General features: G+C 42.9%; 3 protein-coding genes across 3 annotated transcripts; all 3 read left to right on the top strand.

Annotated features, from left to right (window-relative positions):
- Positions 1-663: 663 nt before the first annotated feature.
- On the top strand, positions 664-6,383 carry cct6a (chaperonin containing TCP1, subunit 6A (zeta 1)). The gene is made up of 14 exons (XM_048248286.1): positions 664-874; positions 1,364-1,427; positions 1,632-1,766; positions 1,864-2,037; positions 2,235-2,338; positions 2,452-2,562; positions 3,448-3,607; positions 4,669-4,751; positions 4,857-4,953; positions 5,119-5,266; positions 5,360-5,493; positions 5,639-5,741; positions 5,856-5,928; positions 6,055-6,383. Exons 1-14 carry the CDS (start codon positions 738-740, stop codon positions 6,125-6,127), a joined length of 1,596 nt encoding a protein of 531 aa, XP_048104243.1. The 5' UTR covers positions 664-737; the 3' UTR covers positions 6,128-6,383.
- A 799-nt stretch (positions 6,384-7,182) lies between these two features.
- Positions 7,183-11,140, top strand: sumf2 (sulfatase modifying factor 2). Its single transcript, XM_048247395.1, has 9 exons — positions 7,183-7,351; positions 7,540-7,687; positions 7,762-7,876; positions 7,968-8,012; positions 9,472-9,622; positions 9,704-9,759; positions 9,886-9,970; positions 10,072-10,213; positions 10,851-11,140. The coding sequence occupies exons 1-9, from the start codon at positions 7,297-7,299 to the stop codon at positions 10,948-10,950; spliced, it is 897 nt and encodes a 298-aa protein (XP_048103352.1). The 5' UTR covers positions 7,183-7,296; the 3' UTR covers positions 10,951-11,140.
- A 572-nt stretch (positions 11,141-11,712) lies between these two features.
- On the top strand, positions 11,713-17,451 carry dcaf15 (DDB1 and CUL4 associated factor 15). The gene is made up of 13 exons (XM_048247394.1): positions 11,713-11,859; positions 12,441-12,538; positions 12,627-12,759; positions 13,000-13,106; positions 13,238-13,377; positions 13,612-13,770; positions 13,895-14,455; positions 14,700-14,803; positions 15,156-15,278; positions 15,385-15,467; positions 15,688-15,792; positions 15,889-16,004; positions 16,769-17,451. Exons 1-13 carry the CDS (start codon positions 11,767-11,769, stop codon positions 16,822-16,824), a joined length of 1,878 nt encoding a protein of 625 aa, XP_048103351.1. The 5' UTR covers positions 11,713-11,766; the 3' UTR covers positions 16,825-17,451.
- The last annotated feature ends 329 nt before the right edge of the window (positions 17,452-17,780 follow it).

Below are 17,780 nucleotides of genomic sequence, written 5' to 3'. Positions count from 1 at the left end.
TCTTATTCCCTTTTTCTCCTGGTGGTGGCACCGTGAGGACCAGCAGGTCTGTTCTGGACCACAGTGATGGGGCAGTTGCCAGGCCGATTCAACTCTCTTTGTCAATAAACAATGATATATAAACAATAAATTGATTGATTGGCATTCGAGGTTCAATGACCATGAAACCCATGTGGATCTCCGCAGTTGTTATGAAGGCCTGAAAGATAGGCCTATGAAAAAAAATGTTTATGAATATTTTTATTTCCACTCTAAATGAACAACAAAATGTAAACAATTATACAAAGAAAAACATATTGGTAGCCTATCACGTCGGTTACTTGCCAAATTATTATTTTATATATTTTAAAAACGCCCAGATCTAAAAGACCCTGGCTACCATTTATGGTAGGCGTGTGGTAGCAGCACGGGTAGCAGTGGTAGCCTACTCCCCTGTCTGGCATGAAGTGGTGGCGCTAGTTTAGCAGTCTGGTCTGAACCATATCACCACCATAGACAGTAAAAAAGGATGTTCCGTTCATAACCGAAAACACGTGCTCAAAACGCTTGCTCGGTTTGAAGGAAAAGTAACAGACAAGTCCACCAGCCAATCAGAGGCTTGCCTTTTTGGCTTGTCAGTGTGGAGAAAGGGCAGGACCACGTCGAGGCAGGGAGGTTTCTAGAAGCGAAGCTCTTCCCTACCCTCTCCCCAGCCAGCATCACCCGGCACGCCGTTGTTTCTCGTGTTCGGCTGCATCATGTCTGCTGTGAAAGCACTTAATCCGAAAGCCGAAGTAGCCAGAGCACAAGCAGCTCTTGCTGTCAACATCAGTGCCGCTCGGGGACTTCAAGATGTGCTTAAAAGCAATTTGGGACCAAAGGGGACCATGAAAATGTGAGTTTTGTGAGCATCATGCCTACCGTCATGTCTACCGGAACCATTGTGTTTAAGCGCATGCCCAACTAGCTTAACGCTAATCTCTAACTTGCGAAGATAAAATATATTTCCTTTCCTAAACAGAAATGATTCGGACACTGGCTTAATTAACTGATCGACTAGTCTTTTAGCAACCTGCTATTTTGTAATGTTAATGGATAACTTAAGTCGTCACATTTGTGTTGTCAGATAGTTAGCTTGCTAGCCTGCTAATTCTTTTGGCTACCAGGCTATCAAGCTACCAGGCGAGTTGATGGTCCCTAAGCAATCCTGTAAGGGGCGTAAGTGATTGATAGTATTGAGGCTTGGGCGTCTGAAAGGTACAGATTGAAATGTACAGAAAACATTTTTTTAATAGTGTGCTGAATGCGATCTTAATAAGTGTTGGAATTGTTTCGTTGTGTTGCCAATGCACCTCACCATAAATTTACCTTCTAATTTTTTTAGGCTTGTATCTGGTTCAGGAGACATTAAGCTCACCAAGGATGGCAATGTTCTACTGCATGAGATGGTAAAAATATTTTATTATATTATTATGCAATGAATATTAATTTAGAATGATCTTTTCTATATTTTTGTTTGCGTAGTGTTTACATTTCTTCTTAGGGGTGTTCTTTACTTTAGCCATTGAAGGCTTATTCTGTCAGAAATATAATTGTTTGGCCTGTTTTGAGTGGAGGCTGTGTGAAATGTAACAAAGGACTTTTTTCCATAGCAAATTCAACATCCCACAGCATCCCTGATTGCAAAGGTCGCAACAGCTCAAGATGACATCACAGGTGATGGAACCACCTCCAATGTGCTTATCATTGGTGAACTCCTGAAACAGGCAGATCTTTATGTCTCTGAGGTTAGTACTCCCCTTAAGGTAAAGCGTCGTTAAATCACTTCAAGTTGTATTTAAGCCCTGTCCAATATTTCACACGTTTGTGTTTGTTCCTAAACAGGGGGTCCATCCTAGAATCATTGCAGAAGGCTTTGAAACTGCTAAAGATAAGGCTCTTGAAGTTCTTGATAAGCTGAAGGTGACTAAAGAGATGGACAGAGAGACTCTAATCAATGTTGCTAGAACATCCCTTCGGACAAAGGTTCATGCTGAACTCGCGGATCTTCTTACTGAGGTAACGCAGAACTTAAGACTACTTTTGTACATGCGTGTAACAGCAATAGCATTTCTTGGTATTAGCAACTTACCAGCAAGAAACAAGGGAAAATGTTGTTTCATTTGGAAATCATGATGGTTGTGTCCCGGTGCTTCTTTGGTACTTCCTCAGTTTGCCCACATTATATATTAATGGGTTTCATGTTTTGTTAACAGGCCGTGGTGGATGCAGTGCTGGCTATCCGTAAGCCCAATGAGCCGATTGACCTCTACATGGTCGAGATCATGGAGATGAAGCATAAGACAGAAAGCGACACAGTGTGAGTACACCTTTCAGATTGGTCTCAGAAATGGTGGCCTAATTGTTCCTTTTTTTACAGTGTTTTGGGTAAGTGATCTGCCATTCATGTTTCTGTGGCCCCTCTCTGTTCAGATTGATCAGGGGGTTGGTGCTGGATCATGGAGCCAGGCACCCCGACATGAAGAAGAGAGTGGAAGATGCCTACATCCTCACTTGTAATGTGTCCTTGGAATATGAGAAAACGTAGGTGGAGCGCTTCTGTTTCTGTTCTAATTAGTGTGACTGGAATGTGATGATGTGCATGATGTATAGACCAGCAGTAAATATTCAGGATGCTAGATGTGTGTATAGATATTGGGGTCAATATGTAGACTTGCAATGTATTCTAGAGCTAAACAGCTACATTTTGTAAGAAAAATACTTTTGCACTCAGCAAGCACTACAAGTCTTGAAACATTTGTTTTTCACTTTCCAAAGACTGACTTAAAAAGATTCAACTGTTGAATGTCAAGTCTTCCTGGTGTGAATGATTCACAAGTGATTACAAGTTGCTCTATAGGTCAGTCTCCCATTCCCATTCAAGGCGATATCTGAATCACCAAAAACCCAAGAACCAATCTTCTGGTTTGGTTATACTAGGCTAGTTTCCGTCAGCTGTGTTGTGCAAACTTAAAATGGACACCCCTGTGAGGAGTTGTGAACAGCTGTGGGAACTCTAATGAAAGGCAAAGAAATTGTGCGAATGGTGCAGTGATTATGTGAATAAGCCATCAACCTTTGTCACATTGTGGATTGGGTGCTATTCCGTGTATTTAAAGCAAATAGCAAAATTCTCCATTTAACTTGCAAGATTTTATGCAAATTACCTAAAAAGATCTTGTTGAAATGCTCAAACTCACATGCAATAGGTGGCGTAAACCAAGCGTATAGCTACACTTTTCTTAGTTACAGTAGGTGTATATGCTGTAATTTGAAGTCTTCCACATACGAATGTGATGACCTTACTACATTTGTTAAGATGCACAGAGGTTTGTAGAATGTTAATTCTGGTTGTAGCCAATCACTACATTTGGCGTGATTGGAGCAGTCTGTGTGTATGTGTGTTCTAATGTGTTCCTGTGTCCACAGAGAGGTGAACTCTGGGTTCTTCTATAAGAGTGCGGAGGAGAGGGACAAACTGGTCAAAGCTGAAAGGAAGTTCATTGAGGAACGTGTTAAGAAGATCATTGCCCTCAAGGACAAAGTGTGCGCAGATGCTTCCAAAGGCTTTGTGGTCATCAATCAGAAGGTACTGAAAATCATTGTTCAGTCAGCTTGCATCTGTTGAAATGATATGCAGTCAACAGTTGAGGCCATTCAGTATAGCTTTGCTGATGCTTTTGTATATTGAACACATATTGAGAATGAGGAGATGTCGTCACAACACAGCGCCCCGCCCCCGAGGACAACATCCGTCATTTTAAGAGGATACCCACCAGAACGTGTTCACATTGTTTGTGTTAGCAGAGGAGGTTGTTGATGCCTGAAAGACACTGCTCTGTGCAAAAACTGCTCCAGTGTGTCACACGATTGTCGTGGAAACCTTTAGAAGCCATGGGTTGCTTTTTTTGTTTGTTTCCCCACATGGAAAAAGATGAGGCTGAGGTCGATGTCTGCCAAACTTTGACAAGTGTGACGGCATAATCCTAGAGCTGCATAAGCAAAGGGGAAGAGATTTTAGGACCCTCAACGCTTGCATATATAATATATAATATTATGCACAAGCCTAACATGTAAAACAGTTCTATGCCGATTGGTGGCAGTTTATGTACTGACTTACTACTACTGTAACTTATGGAACAGGGACATGTTTGAGTGAGGGAGAAAGAGATGGCTTACTTTAGCTTTAATTGCCAATGTTTTTGCTAGGATACAAATCAGGATTATGCTTAGACAAGAAAAATGTTTCAAAAAGCATAAACGATTCAAAGAAACTCTTAACATGCCTCAAACTTGACGTTTAGGTCTCTATCATGGCTAACTTCCGACGGATGAAATTCGACGTGGTGGTGGTTATGTTGCTAATTTGCGCGTTGCAGACAGTGCAGACTGCTGTTCATTTCTTTTTTCGTTGTCAGATACATAATCTGTGTACCCAAACTTTATTATTTTTTTGGTGGACGGCTCTGATGCCTCCCAAATTGTCACATGACGGCAAGCTACCATGACGTATCTCCTCATTCTTAATAGGTTCTTATGTAGTTCTCATGGGCCTCCTCAGTCTGAAAGATAACATGTGCATCATACTTTGCTATTTACATTCATGTTATGCTGCCGTTGTAGTGCCTTTAACTCTCCTCTGGTTTGTAGGGTATTGATCCATATTCTTTGGATGCTCTGGCAAAAGAAGGAATTGTGGCTCTGCGCAGGGCAAAGAGGAGGAATATGGAAAGGTAATTGCCTCAACTTCAGTTGAGTTGAATCAAATGTTTTCATCAAATGTTGCAATTGTGAACTTTACTAAGGTAAACATCCTTCACACCTGCTTGTTTACCTAGGCTCACCTTAGCCTGTGGTGGAATTGCCATGAACTCTGTGGATGACCTCACACCTGAATGTTTGGGTAATGCTGGTCTCGTCTATGAACACACCTTGGTTAGTGATGCAAACTTTTCCTTATCATACAGACATTTCTGCAAAATTGTTGATTGTCTTTATCCTCTAATTTCCCTTCATATGACTACAATAACAGTCTTATTGCCCATACATGCATCTGATGTGGCTTGTTTTTTTCTTTCTTTTGTTTTCCATGACTGACAGGGGGAGGAGAAATACACCTTCATTGAGGACTGTAGCAACCCCCGCTCAGTGACACTCCTGATCAAAGGCCCCAACAAGCACACCCTCACTCAGATCAAAGACGCTGTGCGCGATGGCCTGCGGGCGGTCAAAAACGCCATTGAAGACGGTACGATGTGCGAGACCCCTTAGTTGGCACTTAGGCGTCTGCAGTGATGTGTCCACGTTTCTGAGCCTGCTGTCTCTCCCATGTGTGTTACAGGCTGTGTGGTGCCAGGGGCTGGGGCGTTTGAGGTGGTGGTGGCCGACGCTCTGGTCCAGCACAAGCGGGGAGTGAAGGGCAGAGCTCAGCTTGGGGTGCAGGCCTTCGCCGATGCTTTGTTAATCATTCCAAAGGTATGACCCAACTCTAGTCCATGGTAATTCTGTTATGATGACCATCTTGTTGGAGTCTTTTTTTCTGTTTCAGTTTTTCCTATGAATAAATGAAAGTCATTGTTTGTCTAATCCAACTGCACTCCAAACACTGTTTTGTACTCAGGTGTTGGCTCAGAACTCCGGCTATGACCCACAGGAGACTCTGGTCAAGTTACAGACTGAAAATAAAGAATCTGGGGAGATTGTCGGGGTAGACTTGAACACAGGTATGACTACGCTCCTTAAAATTGTGCTTCCTCTATAATGAAATTAAATGATGTCTACTTTATTACCTTTGGGTTGAAAAATGTGTTTTGAACCATGTGCTTTTCCATGTTTAGGTGAGCCTATGGTTCCTGCTGAAGCAGGTATTTGGGACAACTACAGTGTCAAGAAACAGCTCCTTCATTCATGGTAAGACACCGTTTTTCGAAGGACACCCGTGTTCACCTGTTTATCTTTCTCCAGAAATGAGGCTGGCTAGTGAAAGTACAGTAAAGAAACATGTTTTCAAATATGTTTTTTTTATCTCCCACACAGTACGGTCATTGCCAGCAACATTCTGTTGGTGGATGAAATCATGAGGGCTGGCATGTCCTCACTGAAGGGTTGATCAAGTTCTTCAAGAAGATTGCTGATTTCACCATGACATCTACAGGGTTGATGAGCAGTGTCACCATCCTGGAAGGCTTGCACGAGACCTCCAACTCTCAGGCACACCACTAAGGCTTTTGTTGATTCGTAGAAGATGTTTTGCCCCATATGAGTCCTCGCTCCCTAAATAGTATGCTCCTCAAGTCCGATTGTTCAGATTGTTGATGGTCTTCATCGTCAGTCTTTATTTGTACTCATTAAAATGTTTTGGCTGATCTGTGTGTCTTTGTTTAATTTCCTATCTAAAAGAAACGATTGGTTCAGAACCTCAGGGGTGCAATGATGGAATATGAACTTTGTGTGACAAGACAAGCTCACACTTGGCATTATTGAAACGTCTTTTGCACTAAGGCGTAGTGGTCAAGGTGCAAACGAGCCAGACACTTGTCTGGCATTCTGAAGAGAAGTCTATTCAAGACTTGGAAAGTCAAGGAATTTATCTTTTTGGGGGCAAAGTCATGAAATATCAGGGAATTTTGCTGTAGCAGTTTATGTACTTGCCAAAATACATTAATACAAATATACTTCCATGCAGAGTTGGTGTATATCTGGTTGTTAGCTTTACGGCTTGCTTGAGTAGCCCAACTGTGTTTATTCAATGCCTATTTATTCATCTCCCGCTCTAAAAAAGTTAAGATTCTTGACTGCCATGTGGGTGCTCTGAAATCATTGGTCGGTATATTGTACTATTCCTATTATATAGTAAGTCATGGAAATTCAGTTTTTTTGTTAGGAAAGTCATGGAATTGTACATTTGACAAAGTGGGAACCCTGGTCTGAAGTGTGATCCCATCCTCTTAACCTTATATGACATCAGCCCCTTTTAAAAACTATTTCAGATTATATAATTTACAACTGTGTTGTAAAAACATGTTTGCTGAAGTTTCTGTCATTGTAATATTTCAATAATTATATTGCTCAGTATCACCCCAATCTTGAACCGTTTAACATGCAGCAACCACCACTAGCAGCAGCCTCCAGCCCATTTGGTGGCGGTAGTTCACCGGGAGGCAGAGTGACTGCAGGAAGAGCACAGCAGAGAGTGTTTTGAGGAAGCCAAGTTTTTAAATGACTTCTCATTTGCACTCTTGCACCTGATTTGCACGCATCATTGGACAAGTCAAAGCCATGCGATTAGGAAATATTTTCTTTCTGTCACTGTGTGCTGTGTCCTGTTCTCAAGGTAGGGTTCAAGAGCCATCAAACTATTTTAAAAGCTTTTTTGATTTGTCCTGAAGACCTCTGGGTCTGACAGAATGAAAAGTCTACAGCGTAACATTAAAGCTACATGGAGAAGGCATGCATGCAACAGACAAAGAAAAATTCTATATACTAACACTGATATGATCATTCTTTGAAACACCTCAACAGACGATGATGGCATGGTACACATACATGGCGCTAGTTTCAAAATGGGAACCAATGCGGCTGATGGACGAGATGGAGAGTCGCCTGTCCGAAGTGTGACAGTGAAACCTTTTAAACTGGATACATATCCAGTCACCAACTCTGATTTTAGGTAGGCAAAGTATCATTTGTCAATTCTGCAAGCATGTGTTAATACCATAAAGGTAATTCATTTTCTGTCTACAGGAAATTCATCAAGGAACAAAAGTACAAAACAGAGGCAGAGACTTTTGGATGGAGTTTTGTGTTTCAGGATTTTGTGTCAGTGGAGATGAAGAACAAAGTCACGCAGAAAATAGAGGTTAGTAGAAGACAACAATGCAGTGCCAGTAAAAATGCATTGGCTGTTTGAATATTTTGATCAAATCTCCAATCTCATGTCTTTTGAACAGTCAGCACCTTGGTGGATACCTCTAGAGAAGGTGTTTTGGAGACAGGTATGTCTATCCTTAACACTTTAGTTTGTGTTGCTAATCTTTTTTTTTTGCAGTTAACTCCAACATATTTTATTACTAGTGCAGTGCCTGTTCACACATGCTATCCCTGTAGAAAACCTGTAGCCCAATTACATGACCGCAGGTATGCCTGCTTTAAAAATAGGATGATAGGGAAAACATAATTCCAGCTAAGCATTCAATAATGAATATTGAATATTATATTCTAATACAATAAATGTGCAGTGAGCAGAATTTATGCATGGCTGCATGTGACAATTTTTACACATCAAATTGGCATAAGCCTAACAGCTGTTTTGAGTCAAGGCTATATGTTTAACCTATTGAATAACTTCATTATAGAGAAGCAAACCATTTTGTGGAATGATGCATTATCATTACATCAACGATGTAATTCAAAAACAGTCTCTGGTAGCCTTTAAGTGACATCAGGCTCTGTCTGCCACTCGTTGTCGTTGTCTCATTTCAATTTGTGACATTGCAGTCGGAATTGTCGTTTGTTTATTCAAAGTCTAAAGACAGTCCAAAGTAGCCTGGGCTATTCAAAGTGTCAGTTTATTCCACACCATTTTTTTTTTATGTCGCTTTGAATAGCCACTGCATACCTGTGTTTGTTGGCATGTTGATTCCACAGAATCATTTTATGCAATCAAACCACATACAGGGGGTCTTTATTGTTGAGGTCAGACATGATAATCATCCTTGCACTCTCACTAACTTTTTACTCGTGCAGCCTATACTCAGTTTTGCCAAAGCCCCGCTTCTATCCTCTCTGGTACTGGAGCCTATAGTGCTGTGTGAGAGAGGGGCTACAGTAGAGCAGCAAAAGCCAATGTGTGCTTCTTTTACTATATATTTTATGATATACACACTATATTGCCAGAAGTATTGGGTCACCTGCCTTGACTCGCATATGAACTTAAGTGACATCTCATTCTTAATCCATAGGGTTTAATATGACGTCAGTCACACTTTACAGCTATAACAGCTTCAACTCTTCTGGGAAGGCTTTCCAAAAGGTTTAAGAGTGTGTTTATGAGAATTTTTGACCATTGTTCCAGAAGCGTATTTGTGAGGTGCACTAATGTTGGACGAGAAGGCCTGGCTCTCAGTCTCCGCTCTAATTCATCCAAAGGTGTTCTATAGGGTTCGCTGCACTTACTCGTTCCCGTAGCAAGACACCTGCCATGTTTTAAATCAATCCCACAAACAGACAGACTGTAATTTATAGATAAATGTCTAGGGGTCCAAGCAGTAAAGCTGCTGGATCCCTATTGTATGTTGTCTTCTTTTTCTTCTTTTTTCTTCCTGAAAATAGCCAAACAATAGTGACAGTACATTTCCACTGTTTTAAGTGAAGGAGCCCCGTTTATTTATCTGTTTTGCTGTGAAAATGTTTTTGAGTCTGCACATTCCATTGTTTGATGTTGCCATGTTTCAGCCAGCTGGGCCAGGCTCTGGCATTAAAGACCGATTGGACCACCCCGTGGTGCAGGTAAGCTGGAATGATGCCCAAGCCTATTGCCAATGGAGGAAGAAGCGACTGCCTACTGAGGAGGAGTGGGAGTTTGCTGCTCGTGGGGGTCTAGATGGTGAGTAAAGCTTTATTTGGCAAGTGGTTTGCAGACCCCTTGTTTAAGTATTCCAGTGATGTGGTTGTCTCTTTTTTTCAGGGAGGGCCTACCCATGGGGCAACAAATTCATGATCAATCGAACCAACCTATGGCAGGTCAGTATTTCAGTAAAAGCTGGGATCTAGATTTTCCGAGCTAGTCAAGCATGAACTGGCACATGTGGTAATTGTGTACTGCACAGTGTATTGAATGAGTGAAAGAATGTATGACGTTTTGCTCAGGGGGCATTTCCAGATGGAGATTCAGCTGAAGATGGTTACCATGGCATTTCACCCGTCAATGCATTTATCCCCCAGAATAGCTATGGTAATCCCTGATGAGAATAATAATTACATTTACTTTGTTCTGATATTTAGCTTTCTGTTGATAAGTTTGGAAGTTTATGCAATTCTGTGTTTCTTGTCAAGGACTGTATGACATGTTTGGGAATGCATGGGAATGGACAGGCACACGCTTTCCTGGAGCTCAGGTTATGTATGTTTTGCGTGGGGCCTCTTGGATTGACACAGCTGATGGCTCAGCCAATCACAAGGCTCGGGTGACCACTAGGTAATTGCTCACTTTCTGTTCTCTGAAGGGTTAATTTGGGAAGGATTAGGAAGGGTTTATTCTAAAACACACTGAATTCACCTTACAAAATGTCATTGAAGTCAGTGTACACATTTTTAGGTTTACTAGAAATACTGAATGAGCATAGAATTCATTCAGTTTGGACTGCACACATGAACATAATGCTTGAGCAACTTCCCTGATGCTGGGAAAGATAGTTGATATATTGAACCATTATAGGTCACCATTGGATGACCATTTCTTTGCAAGGGTTTTGAATGACAGCCCTACTAGTTTTTAAAACAATGTTGGCCATCTTTATTCTAAAAACCAACCAATCAATCAGTCTTTATTTATAGCGGCATTAGTGCAAAATTGCAATACAAAGATCTGTGCAGTAAGTGTCAATAAACTTCATCAAAAGAACAAGGCAATGCAGAAATAACCTCTGTGGTGTCTTATCATAAAACAATGGCCTTTCAAATAACTTAATAAAGGTAAAATTGATAAACAAAATAGATAGAAATAAAATAACAAAACAAAGTGGATACAATTGTATCAGTCAGAGAAATAGATATGCAGTAAGCTATGCATTTTCAGTTATGCACCTGTTAAAGTATTACAATTTCATTTACAGAATGGGTAACACTCCAGATTCTGCCTCTGATAACTTGAGTTTCCGATGTGCTGCTGATGATTCACCACAAAAGAAAAAGAAGTCAAAGTCTGAGCTATAAGGAGACAAATGGACAGAGCCAATTCTCTCCTGTGGAGATTTGCATTGTGACCTAACCTTCTCTTTCTGAATTTCTAAAATGTTAGTATTATTTTTCATTTTTGAAATGTATTGTTTTTTTCTGGTAAGATTGTTTTTATGTGTATATAAATTTACTAACCATGATTGATTAAAGTATTTTATATGCAGTATATTTGTGGTGGTACTGATGGTACAGCAACACTGATTGTAGGCCTACAGGTGCTGCCTTTGTTTCATTCTTACTTGCCAGTTGTAGGCTACATAAGAGACAAAACGACAATTATTTTACAAACCTATAAAGTGTGATTTTTAAAATATGTGTGTTAGTTACTCAAAAAGAATTGTATGCATTCAGAGAAAGTTGCAAAAACATTCATTGTTATTTTGATACCATAGATGGATGAAGACCCAGTCAAGCAATAGTCAGGAATAGATTTTTATTTACAATGGTACATCAAGGTAGAGGCAGCAAGGCTTCACATAAAGATCAACAAGCTGCTCTAACTAGACAAGCAAATAGGCATGGTTTAATAGCCTGTTCTTCCAGGTTGACGGACGATCAAAGTTAAAATCCTGCAAGCTATAGGGATACTTTGTTCATATTCTTCAACGTCAGATCATAGGATCATTTCAGCAACACTATGGACAGACGGGACTAAAACGCTACGATATTTACTTTACCCAATCAACATTCTCGAGGAGGGCGATGATCCAATCAGTGTGGCAAGTGGGTTGGACTTGAGTCAGGAGGTGGGTGTCTGCTTCAGTGAGGCTGCAGGTTTTCTGAGGGGCGAAAATGGCGCCCAGCTCGAAATCAGGAAAACATGATAACAAACAAAAACACAGAAAACAAGACTCTCACGTCGTTAAACTGCTCAACCGTGGAAAGGTAATAAACATCTGAACCGAATGTTTCTGTACTGTTAACCGGCCTATGTGGACCAGTAATGAGAAAAGCAGTATGTTATCAATGAAATGACACTAACATTAGCTAGCTAACATCCACAAACAAGACACATAATTTAACTTTAGTAGCAGCTAACGCTGTATGTTTCCATTGCTAGTTGTATGCCTGAGTCAACCGAACCGAAAAGAACCGAGTCACTCATTATCTTAATTTCTGTATTTAGTTGGTAATTGTAACGTATACAATGTTGCTAGTTTGGAAATCGCGAGAGCTTAACTTGTGGAAGCCATCTGCAGCAAGTAGTAACGTTAAGTAGGCAGGTAGCTGCTACACATTAATTTGATTTGACAGATGGCAATTTAGCCATCTGTTATAAACAACACACATGCATTCAAACCGATTCAAACCAGTTTTATGTTCATTTCTGTTATTAACGTTTGATTACGTGAGGTAAGCTACAGTAAAGGTTACGTTCGTTCAGTTAACCGGTGATGGTGAAGCTAATTTCATGCTAACGATAATTTGTTGTCTGACAGTTTAACCTCTTGTCTTCTTTAATCCAGCTGTCAGGTCAGCTGTCGCAGCGATGGTTCCTGAAACGTCGTCCGCGTGTACGTGTTCCCTTGAAGACTATAGTCAGTGAGGCAACCTTACGAGCAGGGTAAGTCTGTCAGTGTGTGAAGGTTTTGACTATGCCCTTGAGAAAGCTCAATGACCACTCAGTCACCTCATACCCTGTCTACCTACAGGCACATCTTTTTGGGCTTTACAAAATGTGGACGCTATGTGTTGTCTTATACCCGTGACTATGGGGAAGCAGATGACACATACACATACCACCTGTACTGGTGGGAGTTCAATCTGCACAAGAGTCTAAAGCAGGTACAGTAAAACTCCCCCCTGACTGCTCCACCCACATCCACCAGTCATGTTATGGTCACTCTATCACTCATCCTGTCATCCAGCAGTCATACGAAGGACAGGATCAGGATGTCATGGCCAGTGATGACACCAGTCATTAAATAACATAAATATTCCCATAGCATAGCAAGACAGGACTCTGCTGTATACTATAGAGACTCATGGGCTCCTAGCTCACCATGTTGCTCTTACTCCTCCTAGGTGCATCGCATCCGCCTGTTTGCAGATGAAACCATCTACAGTGACTTATACCTTGCAGTCTGTGAATGGCATAACGCCAAATCAAAGATAGTCATCTTTGGCTTCAAGTAAGCACTAGTGATATAGGTGTGGGGTGCTTGCGTGTGAGTGAATATTTGTAAACATCTTTGTGTTTGTGTTTGTAGTCCTGCATACTTGTCTGGTCCTTACAGTTTGTCTGGCCCTGTTATGTGTGTAGTATGTGCAGTTCCAGCTCAGCCCTGTTGAACATGGTGATGAGTGATGAGAACAACAGAGACATCTACATCACCATCATCTCCATGCCAGCTGCTAGGCCATGCATAGAGTGCAAGTCTTCCCCATCTACAGCTGCCATGGGTAAAGGTCCCCTCACACACCCACACCCACACATATGGATACAGCATTACACTGTACAGAAACACTATATACTTAATGTACAGTAATATAATGCACATCTAATGGCTGTAAGTCACTTTTGCATCACTCAGTTCTCAGCTTCATATATACACACTGACAGAGATGTACAAGGGATGTGCAGTGCTGTCCTTCCTCAGGAACTCATTTGACTCGTATGTGTTCCCCTTTGTGTAGGAGCTGAGCCCCTGGAGCCTGGCTTTGTGCTGAACGCTCGCTATCAGGTGGTGCATCCGTTCCCCACCTTCCAGCCTGCCCTGCAGCTCAAGAAAGAGCAGGTGATCCTGCTCAACACCAGCTACTTCCTGGTGGCTTGTGCCATCTCTCTGTGCCAAGGTACTGTACTGGGTGGACACCGCAAGCCTTTTTAGTCGGTTACTCACTGAACTCCTGCACATCCATCATGTCAGGGTTGGCATGTGTGCAGTTTTGTAAGCTCTGTCTGCCCTTCTCTCTCCAGGAGAGCAACCTGGTGAAAAGGAGCAGGTTTTGTACAGGAGGAGACCTCACGTCTCAGTGCTTGGTCCTTGCGCTGCCCGGCCGCCGCCCACCCCGACTCCTCAGGGGTCACCTGAGAGGGTCCAGGAGCCCAGCCGGCCTTCCTCCACCCCTCTCTCACCCAGCCAGTCCCAGGCTGCGATCAGGGCACGGGAGTTTGCGGCGGACATTTTCCGGAGGGCCCAGGCAAGCAGCGCCGAGAGGGCAAGGCCGCCGAGGAGAGAGAGCGACGACAGAGAGAAAAGCCGAGAGGAGCCCAAGGAGGAGAGGAGGGAGGATCGGAGTCAGAGGGCCAGGACTGACGGAGAGACGGAGCAGAGCGCCGAGGACGAGCGGCAGGCCGGCGCCGCGCCTCAGCAGGCCCCCTCCAGTGGGAAGCAGACCTCCTGCGTTAAGACGGAGCCGAGAGAGGAGGCGCTGGAGCCGCCCTCGCCACAGGCAGCGCCGGCCGAGCCAGGCTACGTCAACTACACACGCCTCAAGTACTGGCTGCAGCAGCCGGGCACCATGCAACAAGACGGAGGTGAGAGCTGAGTCCCAGTGTTCTAGGGAAGTTATTGCTAAAATGGTTTTCCCACCTGAGCTAAAAAGTTACCGTCATACTCAAGTTTATTGTTGCTCAGAGACCATTTGACAAGGGAGCCAGGCACACATTAGCAGTCATCTGGTTTCTGGACAACATTAACTTCATTGCCACTGCCACCCTTTAAAAAGGCATCCATCTCTCTCTCTCTCTCTCTCCCTCTCTCTCTCTTCTCTTGAGGTAGAAGGTGAGGGAGAAGATCAGGATGATAAAGTCCAGCTTCCCTTCACTGTGTCAGACCTGAACGGCAACACACTGCAGCCGGTGATAGGACCATGTAACGGACAGGTAGGACTAGATTGCACTCCCTAGGACACCTGTGGGAACATCTTAGATGTTGAACTGCTCTACTAGTGTATGTTTCATGAATGCTTGAGCTTAACAGGGAAGCTCCACTGGGTGCGTAACTGAAGCGTTCCGTTCGCGATGTGTAAAAGCAATTTTAGAAGGTGTATATATATTTTTTTTTTATGTACACGCAGCCATCACGTCTGGTGTAGCTACTTCCATTGATTATAGTGGAGGCTAATTGTTGCAGCAGACGGAACGTGAATGGACCACTTCAGTTCCCCGCCCGATGTAGCTTCCCTGTAAGACCTCCATGGCGGTGTGGGCTTACATGTTTATGTGCTCCTTCCAGTGTGTGTGCGTGGAGCAGCTCACACTGGACTTTGAGTATGTGATTAATGAAGTTATCCGGAACGATGCCGAGTGGGCCTCCAGGTTCTGCTCCTTCAGTGATTACGATGTGGTCATCCTTGAGGTGACTGGATTTTCTCACTTAGCCACTCTCACAAACACATAAAAAACAAATGGAGATGCGCTGTCATAGTGATGTGATCATTATCACTCTGCTTCCATGGAAACAGATGTGCCCAGAAACAAACATCGTGGTCATCAACATCGGACTGGTGCTGCTCGCTTTTCCCCCATCAGAGGAGAAGCTCTTAAGGTTGCTTGCTACCTATGCAATTTATCCGCTGCCTTATTTCACAGCACACATTTAGGTTTTCCTTTTTAAATGTACTTGATTAAGAGAATTAAATAAATGTTTTTTTTTTATAGCTTTAAAATAATAGATGAATAGTCATTTACAGCAGCATAAGTATTGCATAGGAAACCACAGGGATGCATTCAGTGGCTTCATCTGCCTCGTGCGTGGTTCTCCACAGGCCTGAATCGTTCCACACCAGCCTGCAGGTGAGCTGGGACCTCAACACTGGGGTGTGCTGCACCGTGGGGGTGGGAGAGCTCAAGGAGATGAAGGGCCAGACCAGGTGAGGGGCTCGCTCGTGTCTGTGTGCCTTCACGTGTGTGCAGCCGTGCTCTCGGTCCAGGTGGCGTCCTCCTCACGCTCCTTCTTCTCTCTCTAGTGGCAGTGTGTGGAGCGGCTACCGCAAGTCGTGCGTGGACACGGTGATGAGGTGGCTGGTCCCGGAGAGCAGCTCGCGCCACATCAACCGCATGACTAACGAGGCGCTGCACAAAGGTCTCATGCACACACGCGCACACACACAGGAGCCCACACACATGTGCCCACACACTGGAACCCACACACTTTGGTTATCTTGTATGTTATTTTGACAAGTAAGACAAAGTAAACATCATGACCAGAGCTTGTTGTCCAGGGGCCAGTTTCTGCCTGATCCAATATACGTGAAGGATAAGGAGAACTCTAGCTCCTCCAGCTCCATAGCATTATTCAGAGTTTCTACATATTTCACATCTTTCAACCTTGTTCAGTTTGTGTTTGTATTTAATCTGGGAATAATCCCTGATGATTCTTGGACTACAAAGGCATCGCCTTAGCCGGGGAATACCTACACGACTTTTTGGCAAATTTGGGATTTGCTCTACAGGTCCGTTTGGCCAAGAGGCCATTGAAGCCCATTTCCAATGTTCCTAAAACACGGGCACGCGTATACAATTGCTAGCTAATCCAGCATGGACGTGAATTTCTTTGGAATTGAGTAAACAAATGCATTTAAAACCTTTGTTTACAAGATTGCTACACTTTTGAAACAATTTGGTAACAGTTTAATGTACAAATTTAAGTTTAATTTCACTGCTAGTTACGCCCCTGCTGAAAATCGTAAGTCAGCGAACCTCTTCCAGACCCATTTCCAGTTGTGTAATTGTGAAGGTCTGGGTGCTCCAAGGCTAGCATCGGCTCTGTCGGCGGTTCTATCTAAAGATGCACAGCTGTTCCCCATGATCTGATCTCTGCTAACCTCTCCTCCCTCTCTTGTGCAGGTATGCCGTTACAGGTGTTGGCTGACAGTGATGGAGGCACATGGATCACCCGCTGATACGGCGCCAGGAAGTGTAATACATGGAACACTACTCAACACTGACACAGCTGTGGAGTGTTTCCCGCGGCGTGTGTGTGGATGCCCAGGGACAAAAAATCACACACACACACACACACACTGACGTTACACACGTGAATATGCAGATGATAGTAACCTGCCAGGCGTCTTCTGATGGGTCCTGCTCATCTTCTTACTTGTACTGGGGCATCGCTCCAGATTTCTTTGCACCAGCGTTAGAACATATATTCTTTAAGTTTACAGGAAGGACATGTATGTTCTCATGTCTGAAGGACAAATGTCATTCCCTTTGATTTTACACATTTGTTTTCATGGTCATTGTCTTTCTTGTCTGTAAACATGTGTCAAGTGTGTCTTTTATGAAACCCGGTTTCAGCCCTCTGGCCTCTGCACTCTCCGTCTGATGCGTTTGTACAGGATAGGTCTGTGGCTTTGCTGTCAGCAGAGAACCTAATCATTTTGTAGATTTCCTCTTTAAATATAATAATTGTAGTATATGAGTTAGGTTGCCCCATTACAATACTCAAAAGGAAGTATTTGGACATTTTATTGTTGTCTAATGTACTCTGATTTTATATTAACAGCTAAATAAAATAAGGGAAAATACTCTGGGGTTGATTTTTCATTTTCTGTTTGGAATGACTAAATCTGTAAATAGGGACACTGTGACAGTAATGAAGCACAACACAAATGATCCTCTGGCCTGCTAGAGCTGTTAGCTGTAAGGTGAGATGTCCCTCAAGTCTAAGTAGAGGGCACCTGCTTTATTCTGTTTTAGTTTTACTCTGGAACACTTTTGTGTTTAGTCCACACAGTCCAGTTTTTGAGCCCCTGAAACATCTTTTAAGGGAAAGCGCTAAAAGATGTAATTTTTGAGCTTTTCAATGCAATAAACATTCAAGAGACAAATACAAAACAAACAAACCACAAGGATT

This window comes from Alosa alosa, chromosome 7, assembly GCF_017589495.1.
Source record: "Alosa alosa isolate M-15738 ecotype Scorff River chromosome 7, AALO_Geno_1.1, whole genome shotgun sequence".
Classification (NCBI taxonomy): Eukaryota; Metazoa; Chordata; class Actinopteri; order Clupeiformes; family Clupeidae; genus Alosa; species Alosa alosa.
This window is presented reverse-complemented; position numbering and strand designations above follow the sequence as displayed.

Excerpts from the sequence above, each read along its gene's own strand:
- cct6a (XM_048248286.1), top strand. The coding sequence starts at position 738 with ATGTCTGCTGTGAAAGCACTTAATCCGAAAGCCGAAGTAGCCAGAGCA. Across the intron at positions 4,752-4,856 it reads AAGAGGAGGAATATGGAAAG|GCTCACCTTAGCCTGTGGTG; the intron begins GTAATTGCCTCA and ends TTGTTTACCTAG. Across the intron at positions 4,954-5,118 it reads TCGTCTATGAACACACCTTG|GGGGAGGAGAAATACACCTT; the intron begins GTTAGTGATGCA and ends CATGACTGACAG.
- sumf2 (XM_048247395.1), top strand. The coding sequence starts at position 7,297 with ATGCGATTAGGAAATATTTTCTTTCTGTCACTGTGTGCTGTGTCCTGT. Across the intron at positions 9,623-9,703 it reads TGCTCGTGGGGGTCTAGATG|GGAGGGCCTACCCATGGGGC; the intron begins GTGAGTAAAGCT and ends TCTTTTTTTCAG. Across the intron at positions 9,760-9,885 it reads ATCGAACCAACCTATGGCAG|GGGGCATTTCCAGATGGAGA; the intron begins GTCAGTATTTCA and ends CGTTTTGCTCAG.
- dcaf15 (XM_048247394.1), top strand. The coding sequence starts at position 11,767 with ATGGCGCCCAGCTCGAAATCAGGAAAACATGATAACAAACAAAAACAC. Across the intron at positions 11,860-12,440 it reads AACTGCTCAACCGTGGAAAG|CTGTCAGGTCAGCTGTCGCA; the intron begins GTAATAAACATC and ends TCTTTAATCCAG. Across the intron at positions 14,456-14,699 it reads CACCATGCAACAAGACGGAG|AAGGTGAGGGAGAAGATCAG; the intron begins GTGAGAGCTGAG and ends CTCTTGAGGTAG.